We start from the raw sequence: 18,560 nt of genomic DNA on the forward strand, positions 1-18,560 counted from the left end.
GTTTGTATTTTGGCAAAAACTTTACTGCTCTCTTTTTCCTTCATTTATCGAATTTACATTTTCTTTAAAACAATATTGTACTTTCCTTACAGGTAAAGGGAAGAGATGGAAAAACTTGTACTTTATATTGGAGGGAAATGATGCCCAGCTTATTTATTTTGAAAGTGAAAAACGAGCCACAAAACCTAAAGGATTGATAGACCTTAGTGTGTGTTCGGTCTATGGAGTACACGACAGTTTATTTGGCAGGTAGGGCACTGGCTTTTAATTCTTGTACATACAGCAGGACAGCTAACTACTAGCTTGAGGCATATACAAGATACAAACAATTCGTCACTAATGAACAAGTTGGCCTGGCACAATACACTTGGGTTTTGATACCTGAGCCCTGGTTACTGTCCATATGTGGGGTTTTTTTGGTTGGTTGTTGTTTTAGGGTTTTTTTAGCTTTGGCTGATTGTGAAATGCAAGTATTGTGACTCTTGTTTCATACTGCATTTTATTCCATAGTTGATGTAGATTGCAAGAACATATGTAAACAAATTTAACTGATTATTGGAAACTTAAGCCATGGCAGCTTGATTGCTAGTAACTGCTCATAAACAGCTTCTAGTAAGAAATTTTGGAATTTAAGATTTTTCTCATGTAGTATGATGTGATAATGATTTGGCCTTTTGCACTGTCATTTTTCAATATTGTGTATTAATTGTTCTACATGTATTAAAAAGATTATGAAGCAACAGTATTGACTGTTTCAATCCGATTGAACGAAGAATTGATACGATCAAGAATTTTGTCCGTTCTGAAAGATCTACATTCATTTGTTGATAGGTATTGGAAAGCTAAATTAAGTAGATAATGCGTCAATGGTTTTCTGTTTAGGAATCAATAAGAATCAGATTAAACCAACCAATGTTAGAGGAGCAAGTTAGTTCATATAAGCAAACATTTTAAAAATTATTTTTGGAAGAGAGCATTTTCACAGTTTCATTTACTGTACTAAATATGTCAACTGCAAGTGATTTGATTGTTGGCAAAGACATTGAGAATCAAACTAATTCTTGATATCATTGGTAACTAGGATGAAAGAGATCACACTTTTCTCATTGTTAATTATAAAAAAAATATGTAGTCCTGTGTGATATAGAAGAAAAAGATGCATTTACTCCTGCAAATGTTATTTTTTTCATAACAGATGGAAAATCACATTAAACAGCAGCTCTAGTTATTCCATGCATCTTAATATTTATTAAGAGCATTTCATCAACCTAAAGTCTTTTCACATAGATTATGTGAAGATAGATGTTTAAAATTAGTGTTATTTCTTAAGCTGCAAAGATCTGGTGTTCTTGTAGCATCTGATTTTTATACATGTTGCAATCATTTTGAAAGATCTGTGCAACTATTGCAATGAGGAGCCATACATATGAGGGTACCGTTAAAAAAAATACTGAAATATTCCTCATGAAAGTTGGCAATTATACACGAAACTTTGGTGGAGACTGTAAACAAGGAGTGTTTTGGTTAATGATGACTGTTGAGCCACTTCTAAGAAACGCTGTACTGTGAGTTAAAATATATTTGGATAATAAGTAACACTGAAACTGTGGGTAAAAAATGTATGGTTGCACCTGCTTGGGAAAACTGTTGATGAAGAACTGTAGTTGAGACAAAATTCCTCTTATTTTTGCCACCTACTTAAAATATCTTTCCCTTTTTCTCAGTAGTACAGTGAGAGCTGTAGCTTTGCATGTCATGAGTAGCCCCTGACCCAGCTACTTTTTGCCCCCCTCCTCAATCCTCCTGTGTGCATGGCCAGAAAATGCCATGCCAGTATTTACCTAAACAGTGGATGGGGGGAAGGGAAGACTGAAATATCATATGCCAATGAAGTAAGATCCTTCATGTAACTGTGTTTGGGAGAGCCAAATCACCTTGAAGGTAATGTGGAAGACTCAGTGTACTTGTAGTGTGCAACTTTTTATGTAACAGTACAAAATTTTTTTTTTTTAAATTTCTGGACAAATGAGTGTACATACATAAAATGGAGAAGATGTTATACTCACATTTTAAAGCTTTAAAAGTTTCTATGACACATGATCCAGTACACATTTAATTGGTTGTGAGAGCTGTGGAACACATTCAGATAAAGAAGTCCTTATATTAATATAGTTTCCTGAACTCCTAAAACAACAAATCCATAACGCATGATTAAGTGCTTGGGGTGTAATGCTGAACCTCTGCATAATTTAAAATGTTTGTGGTGAATAGTCCTCATAAAAGACTAATGCTATCAGATGCATTTTGCCTCAAGTGTAAGTCAGTGTATATGTATATTCCATACAAATTGTTCCAAGTTTCTTAAATATTCTGAAACAAACTAGTTGAACTATAGTGCAGTTTTCTTGAAATTGCATTGTTAATTCCAACCAAAATGCACTTTTGAAGCATGTAGAGATATTTCTTGTTGTTTTTTTTTTCTGACATGTTTGTTTTGTTTGATTTTAAGGCCGAACTGTTTTCAGATAGTAGTTCAGCACTTCAGTGAAGACCATTACATCTTTTACTTTGCAGGAGAAACTCAAGAACAAGTGCAGGTGAGAGCTTTTGTTGATAAATATAATTTTAAAAGCAATTTTTTGTTTTGTAGTGTTTAATAATATTATCTTTCTCTAATAGAAAGCAAGTGTACAATGTATGGTGGCTATGTCTACATTAGCAAATATTTCCATGCAGTAATAGCAGATCTGTAAGGGATATAGCTGGTGATGATAATCCAGCACTTACATTACCTATGCTTTAGGGATTACACCTTGGTGAAGTTCTAGTCTGGTCCCATGGACTGAACTTCCATAAGTTTCAATTAGATATTTCTGGAGAATATATTTTGGAGTAGTTCAATGAAAAAAAATAAAGTTTGCTTTCCAGTACTCTTCCAAATAATGAACCAGAGCATGCTAAGTGGGACTTTTGCTTCAAGAGCACATTCCCGATAAGAACTAAAATGCAAAGGAGGTATGCCCACCAATCAAAATCTGTTGAACCATTAACAGTTATTTGTCCTTAGGCCCTGATCCTGCATAAAATGAAGGTATTTTTGTGTTTTATATTGGTATCATTTAGTTATTAGCTCTCTTAACAGTTAATGTTTGCTGATTAAGAAGTGTAGGAATGGAGTTTAATTCTCTAAAAGTCACTCACTAAAAGGAGAGCATATGGAAGATGTGATATTGTTCTTAGTCATCAAGTTGTTTTGGTATTCCAGAGCTCTGAAACAGACATTTTGTGTCAGAAGTCAAGCTATGCATTTGATTTTATTTAAGAATGTGTAGTAGGCAGAATAACCTGTCAGGACATGCAGAATGTCCTGTCCTGTTTTCTGAACATTTGGTACAATCTGCTTTTGGTTTAGATTTGCTTAACACTTAAGATGTTCACTGCATTTATACAGAATACTGGGATTTCTTTTATAAAATGATTCTGGTTCAGGTAGGTCAGATGTTTTACTGATGCTTATGTTCTCAGAAGTAACAGCTGTCTGTACTTTGTAACATTTCACAGAAGAATAGTTTTGTTGTCATATGAAGGAAAATTGTATGGTTTTCATATAATGTGGTAAATATCAAAGCAGCTGTCTAATGGATTGCATGTGTTCTGAGGTTTGTACAAACCATTATGTCAATGTAATGTAGTGTAGTGTTAGCCTCATATACATGATATATGTTAGCCTCATGACATAACTAGTGTCATTGTGCATACTATGGTGCACTGTTCAGACTTGCTGCTGTAAACTGTGATGTTTAAGGGGATGGATTTTTCTGTTAAAAGGGAGAATAAAGATTACTATCTAGGAAACATTTAGATTAATTTAGAGTGCTTAGTAAGTTCTATGGTTCTTTATTTGCTTTTTCTTATTTGAATAAGAAAGCAAGCTAATAAAAATCTGATGCATAGTTGACAGTTTCTTGTTTTATGGAATGTTTTGAAAGCTTAAACTTCACTCCCAAAGTAGTTTACTTGAGAATAGCTGCAATATTGAATGTAGCTGTATTTTAAAAATTATTAAATTGCACTTTGAGAGTAGCTAGCAGATCTTTGACCTACACCTTTATAAATGTTAGTCAAAGCCTAAATTTTGTGCTTCATGAGAATTTACAAAATTTGACAGTGTGGGATGTGAAAACATGAGAAATGAGGCTATAGCATATCTTCCACCTTCCCAAGTATCTACTCTGCTTTATGCATTTGTGAGCAGAGAGAATGGGGGTGAAGGTTATACTTTTCAGTGTTTTCCTATTAATGCTGCTTTGTTTTTTGTTTGAAGCACACAGAGTAAATACAACTGCATATTAGAATAGAGGAGAGAATGATCAGAACAGTTTGACTTATCTGTTATTTTCTCAGAAGCAATCAAGTCTTGCTTCATTTTATATACCATTTTTTATTTAATTAAATATGACTAATCTGGAAAATGGATAAAGGTCTCTGTATATCCATTAGTAATGCTTGATATTTCTAAAAGGAGAAACTCAAATTTGCAAATGTCTTTTTAGATTTACTGAGAAATATATGAATTTTGCTTTATTATTTAAAGTTTCATACTCTGAGTTGTATACAAGTTGGTTCTTTTTAAGCTAAAGAAACAACTTCAGATAGTTTTTGATATATCAGTTCTATTGCAAGAAGCCGTATCTGACTTTTTGTTGCACTGTTTTGTGCCTTATCTTTTAGGACTGGATGAAGGCTCTGCAGATGTTTTGCAGTTTAAGGAAAAACAGTCCAGGGACATCAAATAAACGTCTACGTCAGGTGAAGCTATATAGATACGGGGAGGGGGGAGGAGGGGGAGAGGTTGCCTCCTTGTTGCAAAATGATAATATATGTCAGAACTTTCCTTTCAACAATAGTAAATCCTACATGTGCTTTCTTTTTCTTGGAGTTATACAGTACCTTTGTTAAACCAACGGGAATGACTTCCACTCTATTATGATATCTATATGCACAAAGATCAAAATGGTGTTTAGGCAACTGGCAGGTGTTTTGCTAGGTAATAATTTCTGATCACATTAAGGAAAGGTGTCAACAATTCAGCATTTGTATTGTCTTAACTCTTGCAGTTCACCAGATTTGACAGACATGTCACTTGTAACCAAAATAATTGTATAACTAATATATTAATTTTTCAGTGACAAATACATGCTTAACTGTGATGGTGGTGTATATTCTTTTGATTTCTTGAGAGTACTGTTGTGTCCAGAATTTCTTTCAGAGGTAGAGGATAGATAATAAATGACTACATAAGTGATGATTGAAAAATAATGGGAATCAAGAATCCCTAGTATCTTTGAATGCTATGAATGTTGGAAGCAGCTGCTTTACCATTCTATAGGAAAAAGAATACATTTTATGGGTAGGGTTTTTTAGGAAATGCAAAATTATTCTGTGGTCAACATTTAAGATGACTGAATACTTCTGAAAAAGTAAACTAAATTAGGTCAATTGAGATATGAATGGCAGAAGAAATTTGGAGCCAAAAAAGCAAAGCACCTACAGAGTGATCATCTGAAATAATTCTGTATTTGCAAACGCAAAGCAAATATTAGGCTGCATGAAGAAATAGTATAGAAGATAGATACTATTTCATATTTATGGTATGCTCATTTAGGATACAGATAATTTTGATCATCTTATATCAAATGTATAAAGAAAATGAGAAAACTATAGGCTGGAATGAGTAAAAGAATTTCCAGGCAAATAAGTATGGGAAGTATTGAACTATTTAGAGGTGAAAACTATAAAAAGCATGAATGATCAAGGTAGATGAAGTGTATAAAGATCAGAAATCATACTTTCATGACTGCCTTACAGAAGTTATATCAGTTTCAGGGTTCCTCAAACTGTCCTTTAAAATTTCGGGTACTGAATATTTGCATTTAAATGAAACTTTGACCTGATTAAATATAATATCTCCCGTATTTGACTAAATTGACTTCAGTTGATATCTGTAGATATTTGATTAAGCTGAGTTGCATGCAATTCAGAAGTTTGTAAAATAGTAGACTATTTACAATGCATTTAATGTAAATGAGTTCAGTGTTCACTTCTCATTTTTTGGAAATTGAGTTTCCAAGTGCTCTTATTTTGAGAATTTGTGGTACACACTAATATCTTCCTTATAACAGTCAGGAAACAGTGTAGTGTGTTAAACAAAAGAGTTTTATGTAATCTACTGGTTTAGAATAGAATGGAATAGAATAGATTTCAGTTGAAAGAGACCTACAACAATCACCTAGTCCAACACCATGATCAATTCAGGGCTGACTAAAAGTTAAAGCATAGTATTAAGTTAGGGCATCATCCAAGTACCTCTTAAACACTGATGGGTTTGGGACATCAGCTACCTCTCTGGGAAAAGCCTGTTCCACTGTTTGACCACACTCTGGGTGAAGAAATGCTTCCTAATGTCATCTAAACCTCCCCTGGTGCAACTTTGAACCATTCCCACACATCCTGTCAGTGGATACCAGGGAGAAGAGCTCAGCACCTCCCTCTCCACTTCCCCTCCTCAGGAAACTGTAAAGAGCAATGAGGTCACTCCTCAGCCTCCTTTTCTCCAAATGAAACAAACCCAGTGTCCTCAGCTGCTCCTCATAGAACATTCATTCCAGCCCTTTCACCAGGTTTGTTGCCCTTCTCTAGACCCATTCAAGGACCTTCACATCCTTCTTAAATGGTGGGGCCCAGAATTGCACACAATACTTAAGGTGAGGCTGCTCCAATGCTAAATGCAGCAGGATAATCCCTTTTGACTGACTGGTTATGCTGTGCTTGATGCACCCCAGGGTGTGATTTACCCTCTCGGCTGCCAGGGCTCACTGCTGACTCAAATTGAGCCTAATCTATTAGGAAAGCATGAAATGCAGCATTGTGTTTGGATTTGTCCATGGTTCTTACTTAAGATGCAAGTCTTTAGCTTCAGCAGAATTTTCTATGCATAGAAAAGTTAGTAATTGCAAATCTTATGCTGATGTTTTTAAAATAAAAAATTAGGTAAAGCTCTGGTGCTGGAGGTTTATTTTCAAGTTGTTGCCCTTACCTTGTCCCTGGTGCCTCTTAAAATCGTCTTTCATTATTCTTCTTCCCGTCTCTTTCTATTAGGAAGCTATATTTTTTATTTCATATTTATTCCTTGATGTTAAGCCTCCACATGGTCGGGGGGGGGGAGGGAAGAATTCCATTCTTTCTTAAATAAATAAATAAACTTTGTTTATTTTCTTTAGGTCAGCAGTCTTATCTTGCATGTAGAAGAAGCTCATACACTCCCAGTAAAACATTTTACTAATCCATATTGTAACATCTACCTGAACAGTGTCCAGGTAGCAAAAACACATATCAGGGAAGGTCAGAACCCTGTATGGTCAGAAGAATTTGTCTTTGAGTAAGTCTTAATCTTATTGAATTACTGAATTTCACTTGAAAGTTGCATTGCATTTAAGATTCTTTGCACTGTACTGTTTGGTATCTGCTTTTTAAAAATACTGTATGCATGGTTATATAGGATCCACAAATGCATTGATAGAATTTTATGTATGAATCTAAGTATCTTTGCCTAGTCATGATAACTTAGGATTGAAATAACTTTAGAATAAATTTAAATGTTAGCCAAATATAGTATTGATTGGGGCTTTTTGTCTTTTTCCCCAGTGATCTTTCATCTGATATTAATAGATTTGAGATAAGTCTTAGTAACAAAACAAAGAAAAGTAAAGATCCAGATATATGTAAGTATTTTTATGTAAAGGATGCATATATACTTTAACAATGGATAGAGTTTGCATTGCTCTTGTCAAACATTGTCACAAGAGAATTAAGTATATTCTGTGACTATCATACAGCTGTATTGGTATGTTTTAGATGTCTGTTACTGATTTTATATTAATGATTTTTCAGTAAGAACCTGTATGCTTTTTAGTAGTAAAATGCACATTAGTCCAATACTGTCTATCTGATGGCTTTTCTAGCTCTATTTCAGTATACCTATTGTGTTATACTGACCATGCTTACAAAAAAAAAGAAGAGAAGCTGTCAGAATTAATCTCCTTCATAAAATGTTAAGTTTCATTAAGTTCATTTCTTTAATTTTTTTTAAGCTCAACTGTGTGGAATTACTTTTGTCCTTCTCAGGATTTTTTGTTGCTTCCAGTGAGAAAGAGAGAGAAACAGTAGTACTTTCCTCACTTGAAAATAAATTAAACTCCAATTTGACAGTCTGTAGAATGAAACTTGCCTCAGTCCTTGTAGCATCTTGTTCTTCCCCCCATTCTATCTCATCTGTGTTCCCAAGATTGTACTTTCCTCCTGTTATTTACACAGCTTCTTCAGCTGTTTTGTTTCTATTTTTCTATTCCAGAAAACTACTAACAAGACGGTAAGACTTACCAGCTTGCAAAAAACAAAACTAAACAAAAACCCCAAACCCAACCCACCAAAATGAACCCTCCCCAAAAAACCCACACTTGAATTCTGAGCCACACAATGTGATTTTTTGGCTTTCAAGATATTTTGTTTCCCACCATAATTGTCTTGTAACTTCATCCTTTTGCCTTCTCTCTGTTGCCTGCAGAACAGACACCCTCTCCCTCAACAGTTGTTCCAAGTACATTTCTGTTGTATTCCAACCTGTCCCAAAGCCTAGCACAGTACTGATAATCTGTTGCTGTGGGTTTTGATTTGCATGGTATTATGTTACTGGCCTGTTATGTTGGCCTCTGTGTCAATTTATTTCTCTTTTTTTCCTCTCGGAGAAGAGATTTGTAGGGAAAGTTTGTCGAAAGCAGAAGAATTACTTTGAAGATGGAATGCTCTTGCCAAACTTAATTCAGTTTCAAAACTGTTGCTCTTTCCTTTAACTACAAAATTTTCTGCATAGCAAAAGGAAAAAAATATGTATTTCATTTGACAGACAAAAGGACTTTCTGATTGCAGTTGTGACCATGTTATTGCATGGTTCTATGCATTTGAGCTAGAAAATTCTTTATCTTGGCCAAAGCTTTGGTTAGTAAAGGACCCTTTCAAAGGAAAATTTATGAATGGGATACTTCAGTAACTTCTTTTAAAGTGTTTTTGTAGTTTCCTTCTCTTTGTCTGTTGGAATAAGATCCCAATATTACCGGATGGAATGTGCCTGGGCTCGTCTGGCTCTTGCTGCTTGACCAGAGGCGGCAGCTGAGGTGGTTTTACCTCAGAGACACCTTTGGCTAGCTGGATGTTGCAGCTGGCACTTGGGACAAGTCCAGGCAAGCAGGAACTCAGGTTTTACCTCTGGTGGAAAGGCCTTAGGTGATGGTGAAGGAAAAGGGAGATGAGTCCTGCTGGAAGGTTTTCATCCAGAGCTTTATTCATAGCACACAGAGCTCTAAATGTTGCAACAACTCCAACAGAACCCCGAACCGCGTGGTCGCCATATATTTAAGCCCGGGGAGAGGGGGAGGAAAGGGGTAGGTATGCCACCAACCAGGTAGGAGGGGGGAAGTCTCAGGAGACAAATGACACCTGTATGGCCCAATGTCTCCAGGTCTGAGGGGCATCTTTTGAACTTTGCCAATCAGACGATGTCCTTGCTGGCCTACCGAGATTGATGGACAGCTCTCAGCAGGAGACAAGGGGAGGGAAAGGGAGAAAGCATTGGTGCATTGGTACACCTGGGAAAGGAACTGGGATAGCTGAAACAGGGTAATACATCACACTGCAACATTTGTCCAGATTAAGGAGATTGTGCTACTTTTAGAGGTATCCAACTGATGGAAGGTTATAGATTTTTTTTCTTACCTAGGTCAAGAGGATTGGCAATGTTTTTTGATCATGGTTAGGTAGACTCTTAGAGCATAATCTAACAGTCCTTTCATTTTGGGATAAGAATTAGACCATATCAATTTGAATTAACAAGCATATCTGCCTACATCCCCATCCCTATTAACTATTTTAACCATATGGGGAGAAAAACTCAGCTAAAAGAGACCATATCCAACTTGTCTGCGTGCAACGTTGCCGAAACCTCCAAAAGCAAGAAAAGGGGTTGATTACCTTTCTGAACATTTCTCCTTTGTAGACACAGTTTTTAAAAGTGGATTGTTCTGAAATAGGAGTAATGTCAGAGCTATATTTTTTTCAATATTTGTGGTGAGTTGACCTTGTCTGGCTGCCAGGTTCCCACCAAGTGGCTCTCTCACTCCCTCAGGGGGACAGGAGGAGAAAGGATTAGGTGAAAAACTCATGGGTCAAGATAAAAACAGTTTAACAAAGAAAAGCAAAGGCTGCACATGAAAACAAAGGAAAAAAAAATTATTCTCTACTTCCCATCAACAAATGATGTCCAGACACTTGCTGGGAAGTAGGGCCTCAGTATGCATAGCGGTTGCTTTGGAAGACAAATGCCTTAATAATGAATGCCCCCCCCCTTTCTCTTTTTTCTTAGCTTAGTATTCTTCTTAGTATTGCTGACCACAACACCATGTATTATGGGATATCCCTTTGGTCAGGTTGGGTCAGCTGTCCTGTCTATGTCATAGAATCATAGAATGGCTTGGCTTGAGACTTTAAAGATCATCTGGTTCCAACCTGCTGCCATGGGCAGGGGCACCTTCCACTAAACCAGGTTGCTCCAAGCCCCATCCAACCTGGCCTTGAACACTTGCGATGGAGCAGCCACAGCTTCTCTGGGCAACCTGTTCCAGTGCCTCGCCACCTTCACAGTAAAGAATTTTTTCCCAGTATCTAATCCAAACCCATTCTCAGTTTAAAGCTATTACCCCTTGTTGTATCACTACAATTCCTGATAAAGTCCCTCCTCATTATTCCTGTAGGCTCCCTTAAAGTACTGAAAGGCTACTATAAGGTCTTACCACAGTTTTCTCTATGTTAAGCAACCCCAGCTCTCTCAACCTTTCTTCATACAGGAGCTGCTCCAGCCCCCTGATCATCTTGGTGGCCCTTCTCTGGACCTGCTCAAGCAGGTTCACTTCCTTCTTAAGCTTGGGGCCCCAGAGCTGATCACAGTATTCTGTGTTCAGTATTCTTGTGAGAGCAGAGTAGAGTGGAAGAATCACCTCCCTTGACCTGCTGCCCATGCTGCTTTTGGTGCAGCTCAGGATGCAGTTGGCTTTCTGGGCTCCAAGCGCACATTGCCTCACAGGGGGTTAAAAGCAGAGAACTCCCAGGGAAACTTTCTCTTGGTTCTGGTCAGTGAAAGGTTCAGACCTCCCCTGCCCAGCTGCTGCCGGCTGGGTGGAGGAGGGGAAGCCATGTGGCTGGGTGAGGTAGGGCCTTGGACAGAGAGGGGAGGTAAAGGCCCTTGCAGGATGGAAGGGTGGAGGAGAGACAGAGAGTGAGCCTGTGCTGGTGCTTGTGCCACATTGAAATTCGATATTGTGTGCGGGCAGCATGGCCGGCTGGGAAGGAGAAGGGGGGGGTCTGCGAGAAGGTGCCTGGCAGGGCAGCTGTGGGAGTTCTGGACAGGCAGAGCCTGAGATTTGCAACCCTTTCCTTGGATGATGGAAGCCTTACAAATGCTGATCCTCCTGGAATTGAATGAGATGAGATGAGATGAGATGAGATGAGATGAGATGAGATGAGATGAGATATAAGAGGAAATGGGCCGCGAGAGAAGTTGAGAAGAATCTTGGGTGGGTGGAGGTGATGGAGTGGCCTTTGGCTGGACTTTTCTTGTATAGCCATGGACAGAACCATTTCTTTCCTGTGACACAGACTGCATTTAGGGGGGAGGCAATGGCTTGGAGCCAAGAGAGTTCAGTGTTGTTATGCGAAGGAGTGCATGAACAGAGACGACGGGTGAGGAGAGTGGTGGTGGTGCCCTCCGTCTTCAGGGAAGAAGTTCTCTGTTCTTGAGACCCCTCGGCCCCAGGGGGTGAAATTTGGGGGGTCAGGTGTCCCAAAGGTGAAAGACTGTGCTTTTTTTGGAACTGGGCAAAGCAGCCTTAAAAGGAAAACCCTAGAAGCAGCTCTGGTCCATGCGCAGTGGTGAGAGCACTGTACATGGAAGGAAGATGTCACGATGGCAAATGATCTCCAGGCAGTGCCATGTGTGACATGGAAACACAAGAGGTCTCAACTGTGTTTCCAGGGGAAGCCTATGGCACAAGAGGGACTCCTCACTCCTTGATGAACTGAGAATTGATTATCTAAAGGGTGGTGATGGACTGAGAGTTGGTGATCTGAGGGATGGATGTATTGGAAATGTGGTGGGGGGAGGAGGAATGTTTTTGGAAGGTTTTCATTCTTTCTGTGTTTTTCTTTTTACATATAGTTGCAGGTTAATAAAGTTTTCTCTTTATTCCTAAGTTGGAGCCTGCTTTGCTCTATTCCTAGTCACATCTCACAGTAAACACCAGGGAGAGTATATTTTCATGGGGGCACTGGCCTTGCGCCAGCATCGAACCCTGACATTTTGTAAAGACAAATCTCTCTCATTCCATTTATCAATCAGTGGAATCCTTCCCATTGTTTGTTTTATCTCTCAGTACCTAGTTTGATCTACTAGCAGACACATAGTTTGTTTGTAAAGACAAATCCCTCATTCCTTTCAATCAGGTTATTCTGAATCCTGTATCTCACTGTTCCTGTCAATGTGATACATGCCTTATATGCACAAGCAAAACAAGAAGAAAACTCCTTGCTCGGTTGAGGGTGTAAGAGCTTTGCTCAGAAGAAATATTTTGGGAAAGTCAATTGATTATCTGGTGTCAAGACAGTCCAGTCCACACTTGTGATAAATAGTAGATAATGATGAATTGGTATATCCACTACCTGACTGACTTGTGTTACCTTATCAATTCATCAACTCCAAAGAATATGAGATATTAAATCTATATTAGAAATATTATGTCATTCTGTTCCATTATCTGATTATGCAAATGATGGCCCAACATACTGCAGAATTGGGGCAGTGAAAAGTCTGCCAGAACTATTCAAATGTTTTGCAGAAAAGTGAAAAAGAAGTGTGTGATAGTGTTTTTGTTTGTTTTGATTTTTGGGGGGATGATTGGGTGTTTTTTGTTGGGAGAGTTGTTATGTTTAAATGTGAGGGACTTGATTAAAAGTAAATTTCATCAAGAGATGCAGAATAAGAGTGTTTGCTTGGAAGTTCCAGACAGTCTGTTCAGGAGTGCATGTACTTAATTTGGAATGGTCCATAGTCTGACTACTGCAGCTTACTAGTCAGCTATCAGATGAGACTTTCAATTATGGTTGAATAGGCTGGTGCAGGTCATTACTTTGTAATTTTAAGGTACCAACACCACCAAAAAAAGTGAATTAATGTTTTTGTCATATGTAGTTGACTTGTCATTATTTGGGCAGTAACCTGTCTGGGAAAGACTTCTTATATGTTTTGCATAAAATGCTACAGCCTTAAACTTGGGAGTTTCAAAGTATTGAAGAAATAAATCTGACAACATTTAGGAAATATGTACTAAAGCTAAAAGTAAAGACTAAAAATGGTAACAAAGAGGTTCAAGAGCAGACCTGATAGAAGTATGAGCCCAGGGCTTCAAAAGAGGACAGTGAATTCTAAGCATTTTACCTGTTTTAATTTTCTTATTGCTGCCAAGGTTTGATAGGTGATGGAGGGAGCAGAGGGGCTTTTTTCCCTGTTGGGGCATTAAAAAGAAAACTTTTTTCAAATCTCTGGGTATACATTATTTACAGCATGCTTTATATTTCAACTTCAGTTTTCAGGAGTCTCTTAAACCATCTGAGAGATAATCTGTCCATATATTTGATGACACAAATTTTGATCATTTTTATTAATAGTCTTGTGCTGAAGCAAGGTTATGTGCTGAAAAAAAAATGGTTTTTTTATTCAATGCTAGCACTGTTTTGCTGGAGATAACCTATTTAACAATGCTTTTTTCTTAAAGTGTTTATGCGTTGCCAATTAAGCCGATTACAGAAAGGACATGCAACAGATGAGTGGTTTCAACTCAGTTCCCATATACCACTGAAAGGTATTGAGCCAGGATCTTTGCGTGTCCGAGCACGATATTCTATGGAGAAGATCATGCCAGAAGAGGAGTACAGTGAGTTTAAAGAGGTATTAAGTTTTTTCCTCATTTTTTCTGTCAAAATCAGTTTCTCTGTTGTTTGAGAGAAATTTCAGTACCACTTTCAGATGTTGCTAAGTTGTATTTGTGGCAACTGTTATTTTAGCACAAATTTCTGAACATTGTTTTGGTTTTCTTTCAGCTCATACTCCAGAAAGAGATGCATGTAGTCTATGCCTTATCACATGTTTGTGGCCAGGATAGAACACTGTTGGCTGGCATTTTATTGAAGATATTTCTTCATGAAAAGCTTGAGTCGCTATTGTTACGAACACTAAATGACAGGGAAATAAGCATGGAAGGTACTGTACTAATTACACTAACATTAGCTGAAACTCTGGGGAGGGAATGACTCCCATGTATTCATTTCTGTCTCCTCTCTTTATTGCATCACATATCAAAATGTCAACACAGCTTATTTTTCCCCTCTGCTTTTTGTTGCCTCATTTTCCCAACTTTATCCTTTATTTGTTTCAGATGAAGCTACTACTTTGTTTCGTGCCACCACTTTAGCAAGTACACTTATGGAGCAATATATGAAAGCCACAGCAACACAGTTTGTTCATCATGCACTGAAAGATAGTATATTAAAGATAATGGAGAGCAAGCAGTCCTGTGAGGTGATAACTTGAACTATGTTTTTTAAATTTTGAGTTGTTGAAACGATGATCTACTGGTTATTTGCTTCAGAGGCATTTATTAATTCTTCAGAAATAATTTCAGTACTGGAACTGAACTGATAATGAGTTTTTTTTCTAAATGTGAGCTTCGACAATGTTCATAGCATCATTTTTAAATAAACTTTTAAACTCAAGTTTCTTTCAATTATGTATTTATTCTTTAGCATTTGTATGTTCTGTTTCAGCATTTACTGAATGGCCTACCTTAAATAACTTGTTTTAAGCTCCAGATATGCTAGAAGTCAATGCCTGAACTAAGTTTAATTTTTAAACTCCCCTTACATTAACTGCTTGTGTTAGACCCTACCTTTATTTCTAAAACAACTCTCCTAACTTCTGTTTCACTTGAACTTAATTATGGAAAGGGGAGGGCTGTGTCCTCAGAATACTGGATTAAAAGATGAAAATATACATAGTTAGAAAAAGATGGGTACTTGTGGATAGTGTTAAATGTGCTGTTTAAAGTATAGTGCGCTTGAACTTTAAAACTTTGCTTTTTCACACTAGTTTTCTAGCTAGCCCTTGAAACAGATTTGTAAGTTCTGTATAAGATTTGTACAGGAGTAGAATATTTAATTTATTTTGAAATAGTATTCAGTGTGTAATATTATCAAATTATATATGTAGTTCTATTCAAGAGACAAAACTTATGTCTATTTTCCTTTTGGTTTTAGTTAAATCCTTCGAAGTTAGAAAAAAATGAAGATGTAAACACTAATTTGGCACATCTACTCAGTATACTTTCGGAATTGGTGGAGAAAATATTCATGGCTGCAGAGATACTGCCTCCGTAAGTTTGCACTCTTCTGTTCAAATATGTACTTTCAAATTTCTGTCTGTTGTTTACATTGCACCATAAAAATGGTGGTTTATTGGTTTATCTTATACTAGTTAGTACTAAGACTAAATTCTTTAGGGCTATGTTGTGGGTTAGGTTTTTCAGGGAATTTCTTCCCATCTGTCATCTGAAAAAGACCTTGGGAGAAGAAGGGGGTGGCACCTAGATGATGGATAGAAGGTGACTGAGTTAACAAAAGAGTGGCTGATGACCCTGGCTGAAGCTGATTCATCAATTGAAGAGCCAAGGAGTAAGCAGTAATACTTAATCACTCTTGAATAGTTCCATATGGCCTGCAAAAGTCTGGCGGAGAGTGGAGACTAACAGTGGACTATCATGGCCTGAATGAAATCATGCCATGGTTTAGTGCTGCCATACTGGACATGAAGGAACTCCAGTATGAGCTGGAGTTGAAGTGGCTGATCTGTGAATAACTGTATGCTAGAACAGGTATGCCTCCAAAGGGACTGCAGCCCATGGAGAATCCGTGCTGGAGCAGGGGCAAGGCATGGAGTTCATTGTGATGTAAAACTCTATAGCCTGGTCCAAAAGGACCAGGGGTAGAGATTGTAATGGATATGTAATTGAACTGTTGTAACTCGTTATATGATTTGCATGCAGGAAGTTGTACTATAAAAGGGACCACTTGAACTAGTGGTGGATGAGCTTCGCAAAAAGCAGTGCAAGTGCAGCAGTGACACAATCTGAACTGCTTTTGGTGCCAAATGACTCCACACAATGCACTACTTCTCCTGTTCCAAGTGACCACCTTAACAGAGCCCAGGTTACAGACTAAGTGAACTGAATGGACATTTTATGGACACTTTGGGGGGAGGGGGGGCTATAGACTAAGGGAATGATATCTGTATGCATACTAAAGGATGGGAAGGAGGGATGGTGGTTAATGAGGATGTACTGGATAGTGTACAACCCAAGTATATTGTGTAAATGGTATGGAAAAAGAGATTGTTATAAATGATCAACCAGAAAGCCAAATTACTAAATGTGAAAGATTTTATTCTCGTGACCAAAAGACGGTCCTCAAAAACCACAGTCAAAGAGACAGCATCGAGCCCGGGATTGGCGCTGGGTGAACCTATATCCAACCTCTATCGCATTGGATCCCCCTCTGTTCACAAATGCCGTCTCCAGCGAGGCTGTTTTATACAGTTTTTTATGCCTGAGGCAGAGGTGCTCCGATTTCTTTTGTAACCCTGCATATGGATGAAGGTTTCTTTCATTGTGCAGGGCTGGACAATTGCTGTTTCCTGAGTAGTGGCAGGCTGATCAGGGGAAGTCCTGTATTCAGATGTATGTTTCTTGGCGACTTTGGTTATCTTGATTGATGATATCTATCAAGTGATGATCGTCCTTGGGTGTTCCCTGATAATTCCAGAGGAAGCCCATCTCCGCGCCAGCCACGTGCTTTTATTAGTAAATGAGGCATTGTTTTCCTGCTGCCACCAGGAGTTTTGTAATTCCAATGTGGTAATTGAAATAAACAGGGGCCAGGAGACTTCTTCTCCTTTTTAATGCCTTTATTAAAAGTGATCAGCTCAGGATTGGGCGGCTCGGCAGGGCTGCAGTCCCCGTTGCGTCTCCCAGGGCGACTCAGAGGAGGAGAATATGCACAACTCTGTCCACTAGGGGCAGAGCCGGGGGATCCAGTCCTCGTGGGAGCCTTTAGGGCGTGATGTCCCCGTCAGACCTTGCTTTCTCAGCGTTCGGTCTTGCCTGGTCCCGGCATTGGGACGACTCCCATGGTCAGGGCGAGAGGGACTCCGCATCTCTGCAGGCTCAGCACTTGGCTCCTCACGTCCAGACATCACTTTAGTCTCTCAATTCTTCTTTGGCTCGTTGTTTTTAGGGTTTTCTCTGTGCATTTTGGAGTCGAGGTCTCAAAGCATGCTGGTCTTTGGAGTCACTTTGCATAACCCCCCCCACCCTCTCAGGTGTCTTCCCTATGCTGTAAGAGAGCACTGCCTCGGGGAAGGGCCATCACCCCACCCCAGCCGGGGCTTTTACTAATACAAAAGAGGAGATAAGCTACAACGACCCGTGATTACAATAACAAAGCACGAAGAACCCTGGCAGAAACAGAGATCCGGCTGCCTCCCTATAACTCTTTCTCACAAAAAAATTATTAACCGAATTTTTGTTCATAACAGTCCCCCCTCTTTTTCTTTGATCGAGCTTAAATTCTTACGCTCGCATCAACTCACAATTTTTTGTATTGAATCTACTATAAGTCTCTTGTGCACTTTGGTAATCATGGTTACTTAACCTTGTTACTTTTCTTGGTTTCTTCAGGTTGGTTTGTACAGCCAATACTGTTTTACTAAAACAGTTAAATAAGCATAGTAAAAAGAGCAATCCTCCAAGTCTACACACAGTGAGAAAAACCACCTTTTCCCATACATTTCTTCTGAAAATCTCTAAGTTCTCCCACCCACTGGGATCAAGTGTAGGAGTTTGATCTTGATTATTTACACATGCTAATCTTTTTATTTCGTTTGAAATGTCCCTAATAATTGAATTCTTTATTTTTAATACTGCCTGGAGCCGGATGACTTTGTTCAACACAGATATCGGGATCCGAACTTGGCTTTTACAATTTTGGATTTTCTCAATTTCTGTTTTACTTTCCCGGTTTTGTTTAATTTCTCCCAAATCATTATATATAGGAACTCCCAAACTTGATCCAGTTTCTTTGGGTAATAAGAAAATTGGTTTTATCACCCTAGCAATGCAGTTGCCAGATGAGATCAAACTTAGGGGTTTAGAGCTCCCCTGAAATGTGTTCCAAAAGGGGTTTATCTCTTTTCCAGTACACTCATATAAATACTTGTAACAAACAATTTTTCTTACCATTTTCACCATTTCTTTGCTTTTTACTAGATCTGCTGAGCTTGTTTCAGCAGCATC

The 18,560-nt window shown here is 38.3% G+C and overlaps 1 protein-coding gene across 4 annotated transcripts in view; it reads left to right on the plus strand.

Annotated features, from left to right (window-relative positions):
- LOC141726967 (ras GTPase-activating protein 1-like) overlaps positions 1 to 18,560 on the plus strand; it is a 190,671-nt gene that overhangs the window by 76,208 nt on the left and 95,903 nt on the right. For all 4 annotated transcript variants that reach the window (XM_074532116.1, XM_074532115.1, XM_074532117.1 and 1 more), the window contains exons 11-19: positions 93 to 249; positions 2,510 to 2,597; positions 4,732 to 4,809; positions 7,281 to 7,438; positions 7,705 to 7,781; positions 13,935 to 14,107; positions 14,260 to 14,419; positions 14,595 to 14,737; positions 15,472 to 15,587. In XM_074532116.1, the coding sequence (XP_074388217.1) occupies positions 93 to 249; positions 2,510 to 2,597; positions 4,732 to 4,809; positions 7,281 to 7,438; positions 7,705 to 7,781; positions 13,935 to 14,107; positions 14,260 to 14,419; positions 14,595 to 14,737; positions 15,472 to 15,587 (1,150 nt within the window). The remainder of the gene's footprint in view (positions 1 to 92; positions 250 to 2,509; positions 2,598 to 4,731; positions 4,810 to 7,280; positions 7,439 to 7,704; positions 7,782 to 13,934; positions 14,108 to 14,259; positions 14,420 to 14,594; positions 14,738 to 15,471; positions 15,588 to 18,560) is intronic.

This window comes from Zonotrichia albicollis, chromosome W (genome assembly GCF_047830755.1).
Source record: "Zonotrichia albicollis isolate bZonAlb1 chromosome W, bZonAlb1.hap1, whole genome shotgun sequence".
NCBI lineage: Eukaryota > Metazoa > Chordata > Aves > Passeriformes > Passerellidae > Zonotrichia > Zonotrichia albicollis.